The sequence below is a fragment of the Andrena cerasifolii genome, chromosome 7 (genome assembly GCF_050908995.1).
Source record: "Andrena cerasifolii isolate SP2316 chromosome 7, iyAndCera1_principal, whole genome shotgun sequence".
NCBI lineage: Eukaryota > Metazoa > Arthropoda > Insecta > Hymenoptera > Andrenidae > Andrena > Andrena cerasifolii.
In genome coordinates this window covers 745,103-760,358 of record NC_135124.1, presented here as the reverse complement: position 1 = coordinate 760,358, position 15,256 = coordinate 745,103, and the positions used below count along the sequence as shown (strand labels likewise).

Below are 15,256 nucleotides of genomic sequence, written 5' to 3'. Positions count from 1 at the left end.
AGCACGCAGTTTTTCATCTTGTGTGCGCTCCTGAAAACTCACTCGCAATAAACTGTCGTAACCACATATCGTGCGAGTCTATTAATTTCCCTGCAGTTCGTAGTAAGGATACAAAAGTGGTGTCAGAAATGGGATAGTGCCGATCTACGCGGAGCGAGGGAGAGAAAAGCGAGTGTCATGCCGACTGGATAAAACGACTGATCACCATTGACCGCGTGCGTGGCCAATCTGCAGCAAAAATGGACGTACCACCGGAATTGTTGCAGGCGTTCGCCGGCTTGGTCGCAAACGCGATACAGGCGTCCGCGACGAGCGTTGCCACCGTTGGAGGAAGCGAGGGGGCTAATGGCGTGGCGGCCGGTGCGCCGCCGATGCCACCGCCATTTCCCATGGCGGCGTACCGCTTGACGGACGGAACGACAGTCGAGGATTACTTCAAGCGCTTCGATTGGGCTCTCCAGCTGAGTCGCGTTTCGCAGGAGCAGCATGCGAACTATGCCCCTGTCTACATGGGCGTGGAGTAGAATAAAGCAGCCAAATTTTTGGTGAGTCCGCGTTTGCCGGAGGACCTCACGTGCGCTGAGCTACGCAGCACGCTTATTGGTCATTTCGATCGGGCAAAGAACAAATACGCCGAGAGCATTAAGTTCCGACAGATTTCGCAACATAAAGGCGAAACCGTTGCCGATTTCGGCCTAAGACTGAGACAGGGCGCCGCCTATTGTGAATACGGTGAGTTTATAGTGTTACGTGAGGGCGTTAATTTTTTTAGTGACCGAGCGGTTGAGTCTAATTTACCCACGCGACACTTAAAAAAAAAAAAAAAATATCAGGATTGTTTTGGGGTACGGCTTTCGTCTACAACCTATACAGGTTGCCCTATCAGGATGTGGTACTTTGGTAGAGACTGATTCGAACAGAATGAGACAAGATTTAAGTAAATATTACCATGTATTACAAAATAAGCAAATGGAAAGAAAAAGATGGTACAAAATGGGGAATTTACATGGATTTACGTTACGATAAATGATATAAAGTTCCGACTGTGGTGTGTAGAATTTTACAATTGTTTACAAAGAATTCGGTGCGGTTTCGAAAGTTACGATTGTATCTTAACGCGGCCGTCAGACGAAGGACGATAATTGATCGAGGGGAATCCCGCAACCCACTAAGTGGTTGAATCAATTATCGCGTTTCTATTCGTTTTGTGCATTCATGGTGAATAATTTAGAAAAAAGGTAATGAGATCGGCGATTTATATTACACAATAAGCTGATTTTAGTACGCGGTGCGCGCCGAAGGGAAGGTAACAGTTAACCGAGGGAAATCTCGTAACCCACTATGTGGTTGAATCAACTGTTACTTCCGTACAATATCATAAATAGTTTGAATCACTCACCGACTCGGTACTAGGAGAGTGTTAAAATTTAGAACGGCTTTCTCTCTCTCTCTCTCTCTTTTTCTCTTTTTTTTCTCTCTCTCTCTTATGTGATCTGGAGGGGCCTGCGGTAGCGATGGTTATGCACAGGACACGTTGCACAATACACTGATGTTAACGGTTACTCGTAAAATAATCGGAGCACTATCGGAAACGTATATGAATGAGTCTCTACGGGGACTGGGTCTTTTCACGTTCATTATGACACGATGGAACTCCAGCTCAATGACTATTTCAAGCAAACAGCAATGTCCCTCGAACAAATCTATCGCGCACTACGCGACTTGCTAGCCAACTGCCACGAACGAACGCAGGGCAGGCCCAAGGACTTGGGACTTTGAACAAAGAGCGCCAAAATTGCTGACTCTGCACCTCGTGCACACGGGCCTAACCGTCGTCCTATCGGACCGTTCCCAGCCTCACGGGGCTTGAGCTTATCACATCCGGCATTCCAAGAACGTCGGCGGCGTCAAAGATTCTTGCATGGAAAATGCAGTGGCGTAGTGACTTATATAAAACTATTATCATAATTTGATTTGTAGGTCATTGACAATTAATTGAGGGAAACTCCCATAACACGCGATGGTCGAATTAGTTGTCAATGATTGTGTAACAGAAATTTAGGAGGGAAGAAAAATGTAAAATTGTCTACTACAATGCTTAGGTTTCAGAATGCTTATCACATTGAGCGTTCTCAGAACGTCGATCAACGTTAGGCGATCGCTGTAAAATATATCGTGGCGTGACAGGCTTTGAACTGGATTAAATTATTACTATACAGAGCTCTGGTTTACAGATCATTGACAATTGATCGAGGGATATCTCGTAACACACATAGATGGTTGGATCAATTGTTAATGTCTTAAAAATCAAATTTCAAAAAAAAAATTAAAAAAAAAATGGTCGGCACGCAACACCCCCCCCCCCTGAAATCACCGTCCCCGATGGTAACTAGACGTAAGGACAATTGGAGTGCCGGGTATAATTTAGAAATACGTGGAGTAACTGCCTGTCACGCCTGTAACGCACCGCGCTCGTTCCACCAACAGAAATCGTAATTCGGTGGTTATCAGGGTCGCCGCGCAGCGCGGAGTATACGCAGTCTGTAAAAGGGCGCCCTACATGTGTGCAACCCTCTAGATCCATTACTTCTATGGTGGCGCTGTTTCTGACGAGACCGCAGACGTCCTTGTCTGTTATTCCCTGATTGTCCCTACAGGTCAACTCCCTGAGCGAAGGCATGTCTTGAAGGAACTGAGCACCGACGTCCGGGTACAGTAGGCTGATCTGTAGTTCGGTGCAATGGTTCAGACCACCGAGCACTTCGAGGCTAAATTGCCCCCTGATGTTAGTGCAACCAGTGACATCGATTTTAATTAGTTGTTTCATATGTCGACCCACATTGCCAATGAACGTACCATCCACCCAGCCGCAGAATGCAACCCCGAGCTCGGTGACCAGAGGGTAAGAGGAAGGGAGGCTGACCGCCATCTCAACAGGACCGAGGTCGACATCGAAGAAATCCGCTTTCTCCTCCTGTTCTGCTTCTGCATCCTCCTCCTGCGGTCCTCCGTTTCCGGGCTGGGGGTTGCACCCCACGAATTCCATCGACTCCATGGATCAGTGTAATGTAGTGCTTTGAATTAATTGCTGTAAAATATCAGGGTGAAAATTTTTAGGCCGGTATAAACAAAGATAGGATAGCATATTAAAATATGGAATAGTTGCAGCGATGTGTTCGCTTTTAGCCGTACAATCTCTTAGAGTCAGCCTTACTAGGTCCCTTGCTATTCTTAACAGGGACCTTCGAGAAAAATCGATGCCCTTGGCGCTGAAACTTTGTAGGGCTTTGTTGGTCTCAAGTACCCTTCCTAATTCGAAGTCGGCGCAGTTTGTGCATCGTCCAATCGACAGTTCTCGCAGGGAACCGACCTGTGCCGCCAGCTCTCGAAAAGTCGATGGTCGGGCATTAACGGCGGCTATATCCAGCTCTTCCAGTGTAGGACAGTTCTTGGCAATCAGGGCCAACAGCTGAGGTCGCAGATCTTCGGCGGCCAGCTCGTCATCTAGAATTACGGATTTTAAGAAAGGGGCGCACCGCATTGGTACCCAATAGAAGGCGTCAGTTTTTATTCACCTCCATCCTTGCATTCCAGGCCATCTCCAATCGTCGAGAGCGAGTCTGGGTATTTCCCGGAAGGAATCGTGTACTCCGTCCCTCCAAGTCCTTGACACTTGCTCCATGCGGGCGCGATCGGCAAAAGGCAAGAACGCCGCTATCCGCGCAATCACCCCCACAGGCAGGAGCGCTGAGCGGACCGGCTCGTGCCCTGGAAATGGGTTGTCCCACTCAGGGACGGAAGCAGATGGCTGACTCGAAGACGGCAGGATGAAGCCATGCCATGCGTCGGCGACCATGACCCGGAGCTTTCTTTTGTGCAGGGTGATTGGTTGCGTTATCGCGTCGCTCGCTACCCTGGCTGCCGGCTGCGGAGTGGTGAACGTCACAAAGGCCACGTTCCCGCTAGCCTGAACCCTCAGGACAGCGTGTTCGGCTCCGTAGGGGCCAAAAATTTTCAGTAAGTCTTTATGTTTTATGAACCGCGTCAGGTGGCACACAAAGATTCGTCGAGAGTTCCCATGGTGGCTGCTAGCTGGTTCCAACATCTCTAATCGCTGACAAGCAAATAATAACAATAGCAGTGACAAACAGAAAATATATATATATAACGAGCAGGACTTTGCGACAATTTGACCGAGGGTTTCCCCGTAACACTCAGTGGTTGGATCAATTATCGTCCTTAAGATATTAATTTAGCGCAGGTCAATCCACAATTGCTCTCTGGAATGGCAATGACGAGGCGGCAGGTCGGTCCGATGGGCAATCGCGCGCTCTCCCTTTTGGCGCGTTTGCGTCCTCCAGTGAAGTTTCAGGTTTCCTCTTCCTGCAAGGCATCGGAAACCGCACTCTGCTGACGCTACCCCGCAAGCAGTATAGCAGAATTCCCAGGACCAGAATAGATGACAATAGTAAGACAATGGGGATTCTAGAACAGGTTCTCCGAGGGGAGCGCGGGGGCGGGGGGAAGTGAGGGCGCGCGGGGGAGCGCGGCGGAGAGAAACATGGGCGAGGGGCCTGCGGGGAGAGGAAGACCGGGTGCGCGCGCACGAGCCGCGGAGTGGGGGAAGCCGTAATCGTGGAGGGGATCAGTCCGGGCCGAACCGCCGCGGAGGCCTCTCCAGACATGGCCCACCGTCGGAAATTTTTCAGAGGGAGGCATTGACCCCCCGAAAAAAATCTCTTTCAGAACTTGGCCCACCCGAAAATTTTTTCAGACCTAACCCAGGGTGGGGACTGTCCTAGAATTTTTTTTCCAAACCAATATGCATCAGAAATTGTTTCGGACGATGTCGGGAAAGATCGGCGTTTCTCGACACCGCGTCTTCGAGGGAAAGAGACGGAGCATTACTTTAAAGTTAAAATTCTTGGAGGGAAAGAGACACCACTACATAGGGGATAGAATCGCATGCATTCTAAAGCTAACAGTATTTCAAAGCGTTCCGATTTAACGTCGCTGCGTTTCGTGCGATCTCGCGTAATTCGACTACTCTGGAGCAGCCGTGCAGGGTGATGTCACTTTGCAGCGCGAACCATAGAAAGAATTATGCAGCGTCAGCAGAAATCTTTTTTTCTCAACGCAGAGAAATAATAATTATTGAAACGGCGAATCTTAAAAATTAGGCGGTGAGAGGAGGAACACGGGTAAATAAAATTGAGAAATAATATATGTTTAAGAAATATATATTGTTACAAATAATAATACGAAGGAATAATATAGAATATAAGAAAATAATTAAAATTTATTTGGCTTAATTATCCGATTCGATCACATCATCAGCAAATAGATTAGTTAATGGTAAATCAATAGGAGCTTGCACAGGGTCAGTTTGAACTGCAACAACACTAGCCTGAAGCCCCGATACTTTATTCCTATAGGTATCAAAATCAATATTTTCCGTTTTGACGTTTCGCCAAGCCACACTCTTTGGATGATACGCATGATTATTCCAAGATATAGTTATTTGTACGTTATCATCATCATCGAAATCGCCTAAAAACGTTTGTTGTTCATATCGATGCATCCAATATTCCTCATCATCCTCGAAGTAGTCGTGTATTGGATTATCGCATTTTTTAAAAACTTTTAAAAAAATGTCGCCATCCTGATTAGCTTCCGCCTCATAAAGTTCTGCACATCGAATTTCTTCGGTTTGAACCGCAACATTTCGACAGGCCACATACATTTTCGGGCTGGATGAATGGATAACTGCCGCAGCAGCGGTGATCGTAGCGGTAGCCGGACGTTTCGAATTCATGGGCAATGACATAATCTGAAACCGAGTTTTCTTATAATTCTCAAAGTTACTAACACAACGATTCACTAAAATATGATAGTGGAAACTTACGGTATTAAGCGATTGTATTTCCATGCGATGAACGATTGATAATATCCTTCAAAAGCAATCTTCTTCAAAGCAATTTCACGTAACACAAAAAATGAAAAAAGTGTTTCATAGAACTGTCAAAGTGACTGCACGTTGACCACGATTTGAAGACAACTGGTCTCGCTGCATCTCCAAGCTCCCACGTGTGGGCCAATGCCTAAAGTTGCATAGCTGTGCAAAGTAGGATGCCTTTGTTCTTCGCCATCTTCATCACAGGCCACCTGCATTTTCGCTGACCGCCCTCACCTTCTATACATATTCGAATTATTCACTAACCATCCTCAGAGTGCACTTATCATGTTCTTCGAATTCTTCTCCCTTCTTCTTTGGACACATCATTCGACTAGGTCACACCACTTTTGATCGCGTATCGAACGTGTATTGGACGTCTATTGAACCACTTTCAACACATAACGTACCACTTTCAACGACTATCGTATCACTTTCAACGTCTTTCATACCACTCTGAACGTGTATCAAACGTGTATTGGACCACTTTCAACGTCTATCGTACCACTCTGAATGTCTATCAAACGTCTATCGTACCACATTCAACATCTATCGTACCACTTTCAACGCCTAACGTACCACTCTGAACGTGTATCGAATGTCTATTGAACCTCTTTCAACGTCTATCGTCCCACTTTCAACGCCTAACGTACCACTCTGAATGTCTATCAAATGTCTATCGTACCACTTTCAACGTCTATCGTACCACTTTCAACGCCTAATGTACCACTCTGAACGTCTATCAAACGTTTATCATACGTGTATGGTACCGCGTTGATCATGAATCGTACTACTTGTACATAATAATTACAACTATCGTCTTAATCTAGCGTACATGCAGAAGGTTGGAGGTTGAGGAGGGTGAAGAAAAAACAGTTATGCATTAAAAATTGATTATATTTTATTTGTGTATTTCCCTCTGGCGTTTAGACCACCAGTTGAATATTTTAAATACATTTTGCATGGCACAGTGCTCTGCGTGTCTGTCACATCGCAGAGTATTAACTACGTTTAGCTTATTTAGGGATTTGATATCCTCGTAGTCAATGTCTTGTGTCTCGATGATCACGTCCGCTCTCGTATTTTCATCGAGGAAATCCACAAGCCAATCGCGTTTCTGCAGCCCTTTAACATATACGACATGGGGTGTGTCATCTTCCTCGTCGATCGCATCGGCTACAGCTTTCATAATTAGCTGTTTAGCCATACTGTACGGAACGTGTCCATCTTCCCAACGTAGTCCATGATATTTTGCCACCAACCACCGGATGCTCGATTTGTCGGATTTTGTAAGAAGATATTGTGGCATCAAACTCCCAAAAATATAGTGCGAGAGAATTGTTCCCTTTCGTAGGATAGCCACTTCCTTCGCGACAAATCTTCCATCGACGATGAACTCTTGCAGGTCAACGAATGTTGGTACGGCCATTATCGATACAATTTAGACGTCCGTTCGCTTCCAAGACAGACTGGAGAATGCGGTCTGTCTCGTAAATCATCTCGATTTTCACGATGAAATTTTGTACGAATTTGGTACAGGAGAGGACGGGCAAGTAGCGCAGTAATTTAATTGATTTTGCGCACCACGTTTGTCAGCGGATTGTATTCAACTACCCGATCGTGCAGAATCAGACAGTAGGCCGTAGTATTTGCAGGCACGTTTTCTTTACAATCAAATTCTATGCGCACGTCCACGGTGCTATTCTTGATCGACTCATTTTGTCGCGAGCAATCAATCACCACGAGGGAACCAAATTGCAAAAATTGGACCACGGTGAATAATGCCTCGTTGCAACTATGTCCGTAATACGATTTACGAAAATGCGTATACATGATAAATAAGATGGCGTGCCTATTCTTGTCAAAGTCCAAGTTCATATCATCGTATGGATAAAATTCCGAATTAAGAAAAAGTTTTACATTGGTCAATTTGCAGTGGTCAAATCGAGTAACATCTTCAGTCATCACATTCTTTCGAGCAGTTTGTAGAGCAAAGATAATGTATCACGGCTTCTCCAACTGTGCAGCTGCCTTCACGGCCCACGAATGCTTGGTCGTGCTCTGTAAGAGAGGATACTCGTACAGATCTCACGAGCGAAAACTAATGCTCAGGTTTTGTCCACATTCCAAAGCATGTTGCAACGACATCTTATTAACGTCCTTCAGCGTCACGTGAGGCATCCGCCATTGCACTTTAAGTAATTCAATTTCTGGTTCCAACGTCGGCGATCCTATTAGAGAATTGTTATCGTTGCGCGATCTTATTAAAATCAATTCGTGACGGGCATTAATAACCATGCGTGTGTAGTCCTCGCAAAATCCCAACAAATATTTGAGCGGGATGCAAAAATTGAAATGATTTTTCACTATTAGCTCATCGTGCCGTTTCAAGCCCCATCCCGCATTCTCCATATTTTTGTCTTCATCAGATGTCATCGATACATAGTTTTTAAGCGGGCTAATTATTCCAACGTTTCTGTTGCGGTCACCCTCCACGCCATCCAGCATTCTCCATTTTTTTGTCTTTGTCAGATGTCAGCGATACATAGTTTTTAAGCGGGCTAGTTATTCCAACGTTTCTGTTGCGGTCAATCTCTACGCGATTCAGCATAAGCTCGAATCGAATCTCATCAAATATGAACGCCATGCAATTATTTCCCAACATCACCGTTGATACATCATTCGGCTTATTTATCGTCAATTTCCCCTCCAGGTAGAGGAAACTTTCATACGGTAATGTGTATAAATCCTGTTGCTGTATAGATATTCTTATCTCATCGCTGTATCCAATTGTCGTGTTGATGTAAGGGTTGTATGTGTGAGTCTCAAGCTTGACGATGCGATCATTAAACGTCGGCTTCGCGCCAATTCTTAGAATGTCGGTCATTATTCAACTTAATTGCGTACAATGAATCCCAGCGATTTAAAAAATGCAATGTTCGCAGCACTGAGCCTCTTCTTTTTAGCGTAATCAGAGCTGTTGCAGTTGTTGTTGTTCTTCTTCTGCTTCTTGTTGTCGTTGCAAACAATTTCGTTTGGAAGAAACGTGTTTCTGGAGTCGTTCAACACAAGCATCTCATTCGACCGCACCACATGTATTATCATCGACGTCGTCGTACGTGCAGTCTGATGGTAATCTCTTCACCTCGAAAATCAAGCAACCGCCCGTCTTGATCCACAACACGTATCGTTAGATCCGAAATGACCTGTGCGGTGATTGGAAGGTAAATGATCTGTGTGGGCGTTTCCAATATCTTATATCCCGGTGGTACTCTGGCAGAAAATTCATGTATCGTATGTACGCGCTTCCCATTGCTGTACGCGCCAGCGATCACACTACATTCTATGCGAATAATGTTCACATTCATGATATTAATCGGATCGTCCGATTCGTGCCACTGTCCCTGTTCTAATACGCGATTCGTCGAAAATCCTAGTTACAATCCAATGTTATTGGGCTTCGTAAAGTCTACAATAAATGAGCAGTACAGCTCACTTTTCATGGTGTTGTTATTGGGGCGCAACACTATAGGATACTCATCGTTGTCGCTGCCATCGTTGGCATCGGTGCCATCGAGTTTTTGAGGATACCGCTCGAGTAATCGCTGTTTCAAATACTTGGCAATGGCGTCTAATTCGTATGAACCGTGGGGAATCGTAATGTATTCATGGCTGGTATCGGCGCTGCTGTTGGTCTCATAGTTTGTGGTGAAGTAGAATTTATCATTGCTCGAGTCGTCGCTCAAATCTATGGGTGGAAAGTAGCTCACCGCGAGGGTGCTACTCTTGCCGGTTAGAGTGAATGTTAACGACATATTCCAAGCTGTACGACTGGACGCGTACTGAATCAAAGTGGTGAAAAGTCAATCCTTAAATGTGCGGCCAATCGTTTGTAGAAAGCGTAGACATAGTTGACCACAATTGCTCTGATTGTACTCCTGATAAGGCGCGTGATTGTATTCGATTTTCACGACATCTTTATCCAGATATTGTACCAATTCCTTAGGCGGTCGAAGATTGCCAAAGCTGTCGAAGTATACAGCTCGACGCCCCGTCTTCGCATAAGCCACCCAATGAGTCCCCGGTCCCTCGACATTATCCAAATTCACGATACCGCTCTCGTTTCGACGTACTCCTCCAACAGGTAGTGCATTGCGCATAAAAACACCTCTAAAAAATGGAATACGCATACGTTTTGCCAACTCCCCCAATTGCGCATATGTAGTTACGCCCTCGGGCATTTTTATTGTCTTTCCGGCGTTTTTTTTTGTTTCGATATTCTCTGTCCGCGCTTGTATGGTGCGAGATATAGTCCGCGACCTTCCATGGTGCGATTATGACGCTGCATTTCCTGCAGCTGATGTTGCGCCGCCTTATTATCGTTTACCGCCTTGGCGATCCCCGCTGCTCTACCGGCTAATGATCCGAGAACACCTAGCAGCGGGAGAAGTGGTAATATGCCACCTCGTTTTGCCACCGGAAGTATCCGCTTTTGCGATGCTCTCCTTACAGTCCTTCTGCGGGGTTTTGTTTTCATCCCCATTCCGATTTTCGTCTTAGCCTTCATAGCTGCCCAAACAGCTGTAGCAGCACATCTTTCACCCAGAGTCGAGTCTCGCGCAACGATGCGTTTTCGCGCTTTGTCAGCGAGAACCTTGTCTGCCGTGTGCCTTTTATCGAGGTCGTTGCTACGCGAATATGCAATATAGTGTTCGCGACACGCTGCGTCCAACAGATTGATGCCTCGATCGGCTCTAGCCAATCGTTTTGCCAGATGAGTTCCTGGACCACAAAACTGATATCCCGGAATATGTAATTCGATAGGTAACGCGTTTATCGCCCCATTTAACAGACCACAACCTTTCTTTACTCTCTTCGACGACATTCGCTGCAGTTTTTAATCAATGGTGCTGGACCGTCGATATGCGTTCGCTGCCAAGGGCGATTATAATGTTCCAAGCACCGACGATACTGCTGAACCTCAGAATCGGCTTTTATATGCTCGGGGAGTCTGTCCCACAACTGATCGATGTGTCTGCCAAACTCTCGCAGTAGAATTATCTTTGATATATATTTCAACTGCTCAGCAGTTAGGTCTCGAATATCACAATTATCCGACAGGATCAGAAGCATTTTGAATAATGAGCTGTTTTGCTTCGGCGCGAGCCTATAAATAGAGCGCACCGCAGCCTCGACGTTTCAAAATCATTTTTCGCAGTTCACGGAGAGGATGCGATTCGTGCGGCAACCTGTGGCGATACGTGTGACTAATTTTGACGATAAATCGCAAATGATGTCTCCGAAAACGAGACGCAGACACGGTAGCATGCTACCAAACACTATACGCTGCCTCATTTGTGGCCCATCAAATTGTGAAAAGACCAACGTGCTGGTCAGCTTGTTGGAAAGTCCTCACGGCGTGTGGTTCGAGAACGTGTACTATTACCCGGCCGAAAGAAGATCCCCAAGAGGCGGGCTCGGGCGATACAGTCCGTACCTATGACGATTGGTCGAATCACCTATTTTGGCACACTTTTAAAGACGCGACACACGTATTTTGGTTATTGGCTGAAGTAGGCACATACATTGTCGCACCGCGCGACGAAGAGAGCGCACAAGACACATCGAGATCGAGTGGAATAGAGCGATCTGACCGACGAACGCCAAAGCAATAGCGTAGGCATCTCAGACGGTTAACCATTAATATATAATAACATAAAAATTTTCTTATTTTTCAAACAATCTGGGCGAGATTGCGTTTGGGCTTATTTTAATCAGAAAAATCTAACCAAACCAATGATAATACTTTCCTGAATATATTGTGAAAAATAAGGAAATTTTTATGTTATTATATATTAATGGTTAACTATCTGAGATGCCTACGCTATTGCTTTGGCGCTCGTCGGTCAGATCGCTCTATTCCACTCGATCTCGATGTGTTTTGTTCGCTCTCTTCGTCGCGCGGTGCGACAATCATGTGCCTACTTCAGCCAATAACCAAAATACGTGTGCCGCGTCTTTAAAAGTGTGCCCAAATAGGTGATTCGACCAATCGTCATAGCGACGGACTGTATCGCCCGAGCCCGCCTCTTGGGGATCTTCTTTCGGCCGGGTAATAGTACGAGTATTCCAAGTCGTTGCAACAGCCAAAATATAACTATTTGGAGAATTTATTGACTCCGATAGATGAAATTGTTTTCAAATACGAGTCGCTGTATTCGCCCAAGGTTCTAATCCCGAAACGCTGCCAGACAATCTCGGCGTGTGCGTAATCGCTCTCGGATACAGTCTCACCCGTTAACGAACTGTAGAATGACTCGCGCGGTGGTAAGCATGGATCCTGCAGCTTGTTCGCGCAATCAAGGTATTCGTATGGAAATACACCCTTTCGCGTTAATAAATTGAAATCTTCGATGGATAATGTTTCAAATTCGGATCGTAAAATTTTTAATTTATCCGCGCTAAGAAAATATGCTAATTTGTCGAGACTAGTATTGAGAACTTTGTACGAATCAATGAATCGCAATTTAATACATTTTCGCGAGTCTGAATCAGCCGTATCTTCAACATTTTTTGTGAATGAAATGTACTTTTCTTTCGTTATGGGCAATACGTCAACGCTGCCTTCGAAAGCGGTAGCTATTTCCTCGATAATGAAATGCGAATCGTAGCCGGATAAATTATGGAAAACTTTGGGGATGTAAAACGCATTTTTATAATTTAAATTGCACTCCGAATGTGCTGGGCCTCTAAAACGTCCGGATAGATGGCAATGATCGCGAACTCGTACATCTTCAGCCTTGAATGGTTCTTCGCAAATATGACAGTGTGTTGCATCGCGAAATGTCGTCCATTGTTCGGTAGTTAAATCAAGCATGGGAACATTGCTGGTCAGAATGGGTTTGGCGAAGTTTGCAAAATTTTCCAGTTCGTTGACGAACCATGAAACATAATCCGCGTCGCGGCGACATCGATACGTCGACAGTGATGTATCGTACGAGCAATGCATATAATATGCAATGCTGTGCACTTTATGCTGTTGATACGCGCGCAATTTACTATCCATTTCACCCATTCGGTGATTGTCCTCTGTTTTTTCAATGATGCACTCAAGATCGGCGTACACCACGAAGGGGAGCCGCCCCTTCATACGGTGGTTGCTGAATTTGAGCAGATTGTTTCCTTCGCTGGGCAACAGGATAGCGCAATCATTCATTTGCCCGCAGTCCAGCGAATGGGCCTCCAACTTCTCGGCAGATCCAAAGTAGTGCATGCATCTGCAAAAAATCAAAAATTTTTTATTTAATTTTTTTTAACGATATTTTTTCAACGTTTCATAAGTTTATATACATACCGATCGCAGATGAATTTTTTTTCTCTGTGCCTGCTCAACTGCATGCGCGCCAACCGGGATAAGTCCTTGATCAGCACAAAGTGCCCTACATCGCCGTGCTCATGATTCGGCGTGTAGAGCAGATTGACGTGTCGATCCCTCTTTCGGCTGGTGAGGCGCAGCGGAAAGACCGTCGATCCTTTCTCCATCCCGAAGGTGTACACGTTGACGGAGATGCCGTTCTGCCGCTCAAACTTCCCAAGCTGCTCCAGGGACATTGGAAACTCAATGCCCTGGAGATTTAGCACGGATGCATAGTTGGGGTATGAACTTGAGCGATCAACGTGTATTTCGGCTGGATGGAGAGCTGCGACCACTGCCCACGCGTAACATGCATTGTCCGGGGATTGCACACTAATCGTCGCCTTCTTCAGCGACAATTTCCGCGGCAACTTGAAGTACCACCCGGCACGCAGCGAATTGTACTTATTAACATTGACGGTTAGGTTGAGAATCCTCGTCAATGCCCATCCGCTGTCGCGTTCCTGGAACTCTTCCAATGATGCCAGGGTGGGTTCGATGACAAATCATTGGTACCACTCCTGTAGATCGGATGTACCGAAGAGTTCGCAGTTCCGGGTATTGATGCTTTTACAGGCATGTTTGTCCCCCGCCACAAATTCGCCGTTGAACACAGTGTTCACTTTGAGGCTTCGACGTTTCCTCAAAGCGCCCCGCACATGCTCCAGCACAATGGTCCCCGCATCCTGGAGGAAGTTGCGCGGCTCGATATAGTTCGAATTTAACACGGCACCAGTTAATACGCGACTATCGAACGCAGTGTCTATTTCGCGCCACAAAAGTCCTGTGCTCGAATGTCCGGCACCTTCGCGCACGAAACGTCCGCGCAACGAATATTTTAATCCTTCGAGCCGCGCGATTCGAGTAATCAGCGATTGCTGAACACCGATCGATAATCGTGGGCGTTTCACTCGGCTGTGTTCTTCCAACGATTCGATGCACTCGTTGCATCGTTCTTCCCACGCGTTGTACTCTTCGCGTGAAATCAATCGTGCAGATTGATCCACCAATTGACGTTCCACTTCCGCGAATTCTCCCATTGTAAATGAAATATGTCTTTTCCGCGCAATACGTTGCAGCGATTTGAGACTTTGTGCAGTTTAGAGTGCGCTTTTAAGACTGATACCATGGTTTGGTATCTCTGCCTAACTCTTTTGGCGTACTCCCATCCCTCGAATGCACCGCATGCAAAAACAACGATCCGTCCCAGCATGGTTCTGTGCAGTTTCTGCCGATACAGCATAATTCTTTCTATGATTCGCGCGTATGACGAATTAGCGCGCAAAATCATCCGACCCAGTTTCTGCTGACACCGCATAATTCTAAGATTCGGCGCTTTCACAGATATTGTGATAGCATTCAACACGTGTCGAGACCTTTATCCTTGAAGGTGGGGCTCAAATTACATACAATAGCGCGATATGCTGCGATGTTAAGATTGGAAAACATTATGGAAAATTTGGTAGCTTTAAAATAAAATGCTGTGGTGGGGGAGGCAATTGCACCTCTATTTAAGCCGAGCTCTTGGACGCTATTCTATCAATCGCTCAGTAGCCTCAGTGACTTTGACCGAACAGACGGTACTCCATAAAAAATATAGTGCACATCAAAATGTACAAACACAGCTTAAACGATTCATCCTGCGCAGCCGGCAACGATGGTGGGTTTCCAAATAAATATCAACAACAGCAGCAACAACAACAACATCATCAACAATCCAATATGAGGTATGTACGCGTTACTATACACTTTTCATTTACTTCATTTACTGTAAACGCAAACGACCGAAGTATCAATTTCATGTACTTGTTTCTTACAGTTCTGGATCCATATCGCTAAAAACGATGAAAACATCGAAACCATCAATCGTACGGATCCTGGGGTGTGAT

The 15,256-nt window shown here is 45.7% G+C and overlaps 2 protein-coding genes and 1 long non-coding RNA gene across 3 annotated transcripts in view; 1 reads left to right on the top strand and 2 right to left on the bottom strand.

Moving 5' to 3' along the window:
- Positions 1-15,256, top strand: part of Cow (Proteoglycan Cow) — a 1,009,917-nt gene that overhangs the window by 385,682 nt on the left and 608,979 nt on the right. The window lies entirely within an intron of this gene.
- The window catches only part of LOC143371251 (uncharacterized), a 333,517-nt gene that overhangs the window by 59,091 nt on the left and 259,170 nt on the right, over positions 1-15,256 (bottom strand). The gene's annotated exons all lie outside the window — the stretch shown is intronic.
- On the bottom strand, positions 3,572-14,394 carry LOC143371164 (uncharacterized). Its single transcript, XM_076816114.1, has 3 exons — positions 13,308-14,394; positions 12,456-13,230; positions 3,572-4,114 (listed from the first exon to the last, which is right to left on the bottom strand). Exons 1-3 carry the CDS (start codon positions 13,562-13,564, stop codon positions 3,572-3,574), a joined length of 1,575 nt encoding a protein of 524 aa, XP_076672229.1. The 5' UTR covers positions 13,565-14,394.

Coding starts and splice junctions, on each gene's coding strand:
- LOC143371164 (XM_076816114.1), bottom strand. CDS start 13,564: ATGTCCCTGGAGCAGCTTGGGAAGTTTGAGCGGCAGAACGGCATCTCC. Junction 13,231..13,307: donor AAAAAATTCATCTGCGATCG/GTATGTATATAA, acceptor GATTTTTTGCAG/ATGCATGCACTACTTTGGAT. Junction 4,115..12,455: donor GATTCATTGATTCGTACAAA/GTTCTCAATACT, acceptor TTTGCTTGTCAG/CGATTAGAGATGTTGGAACC.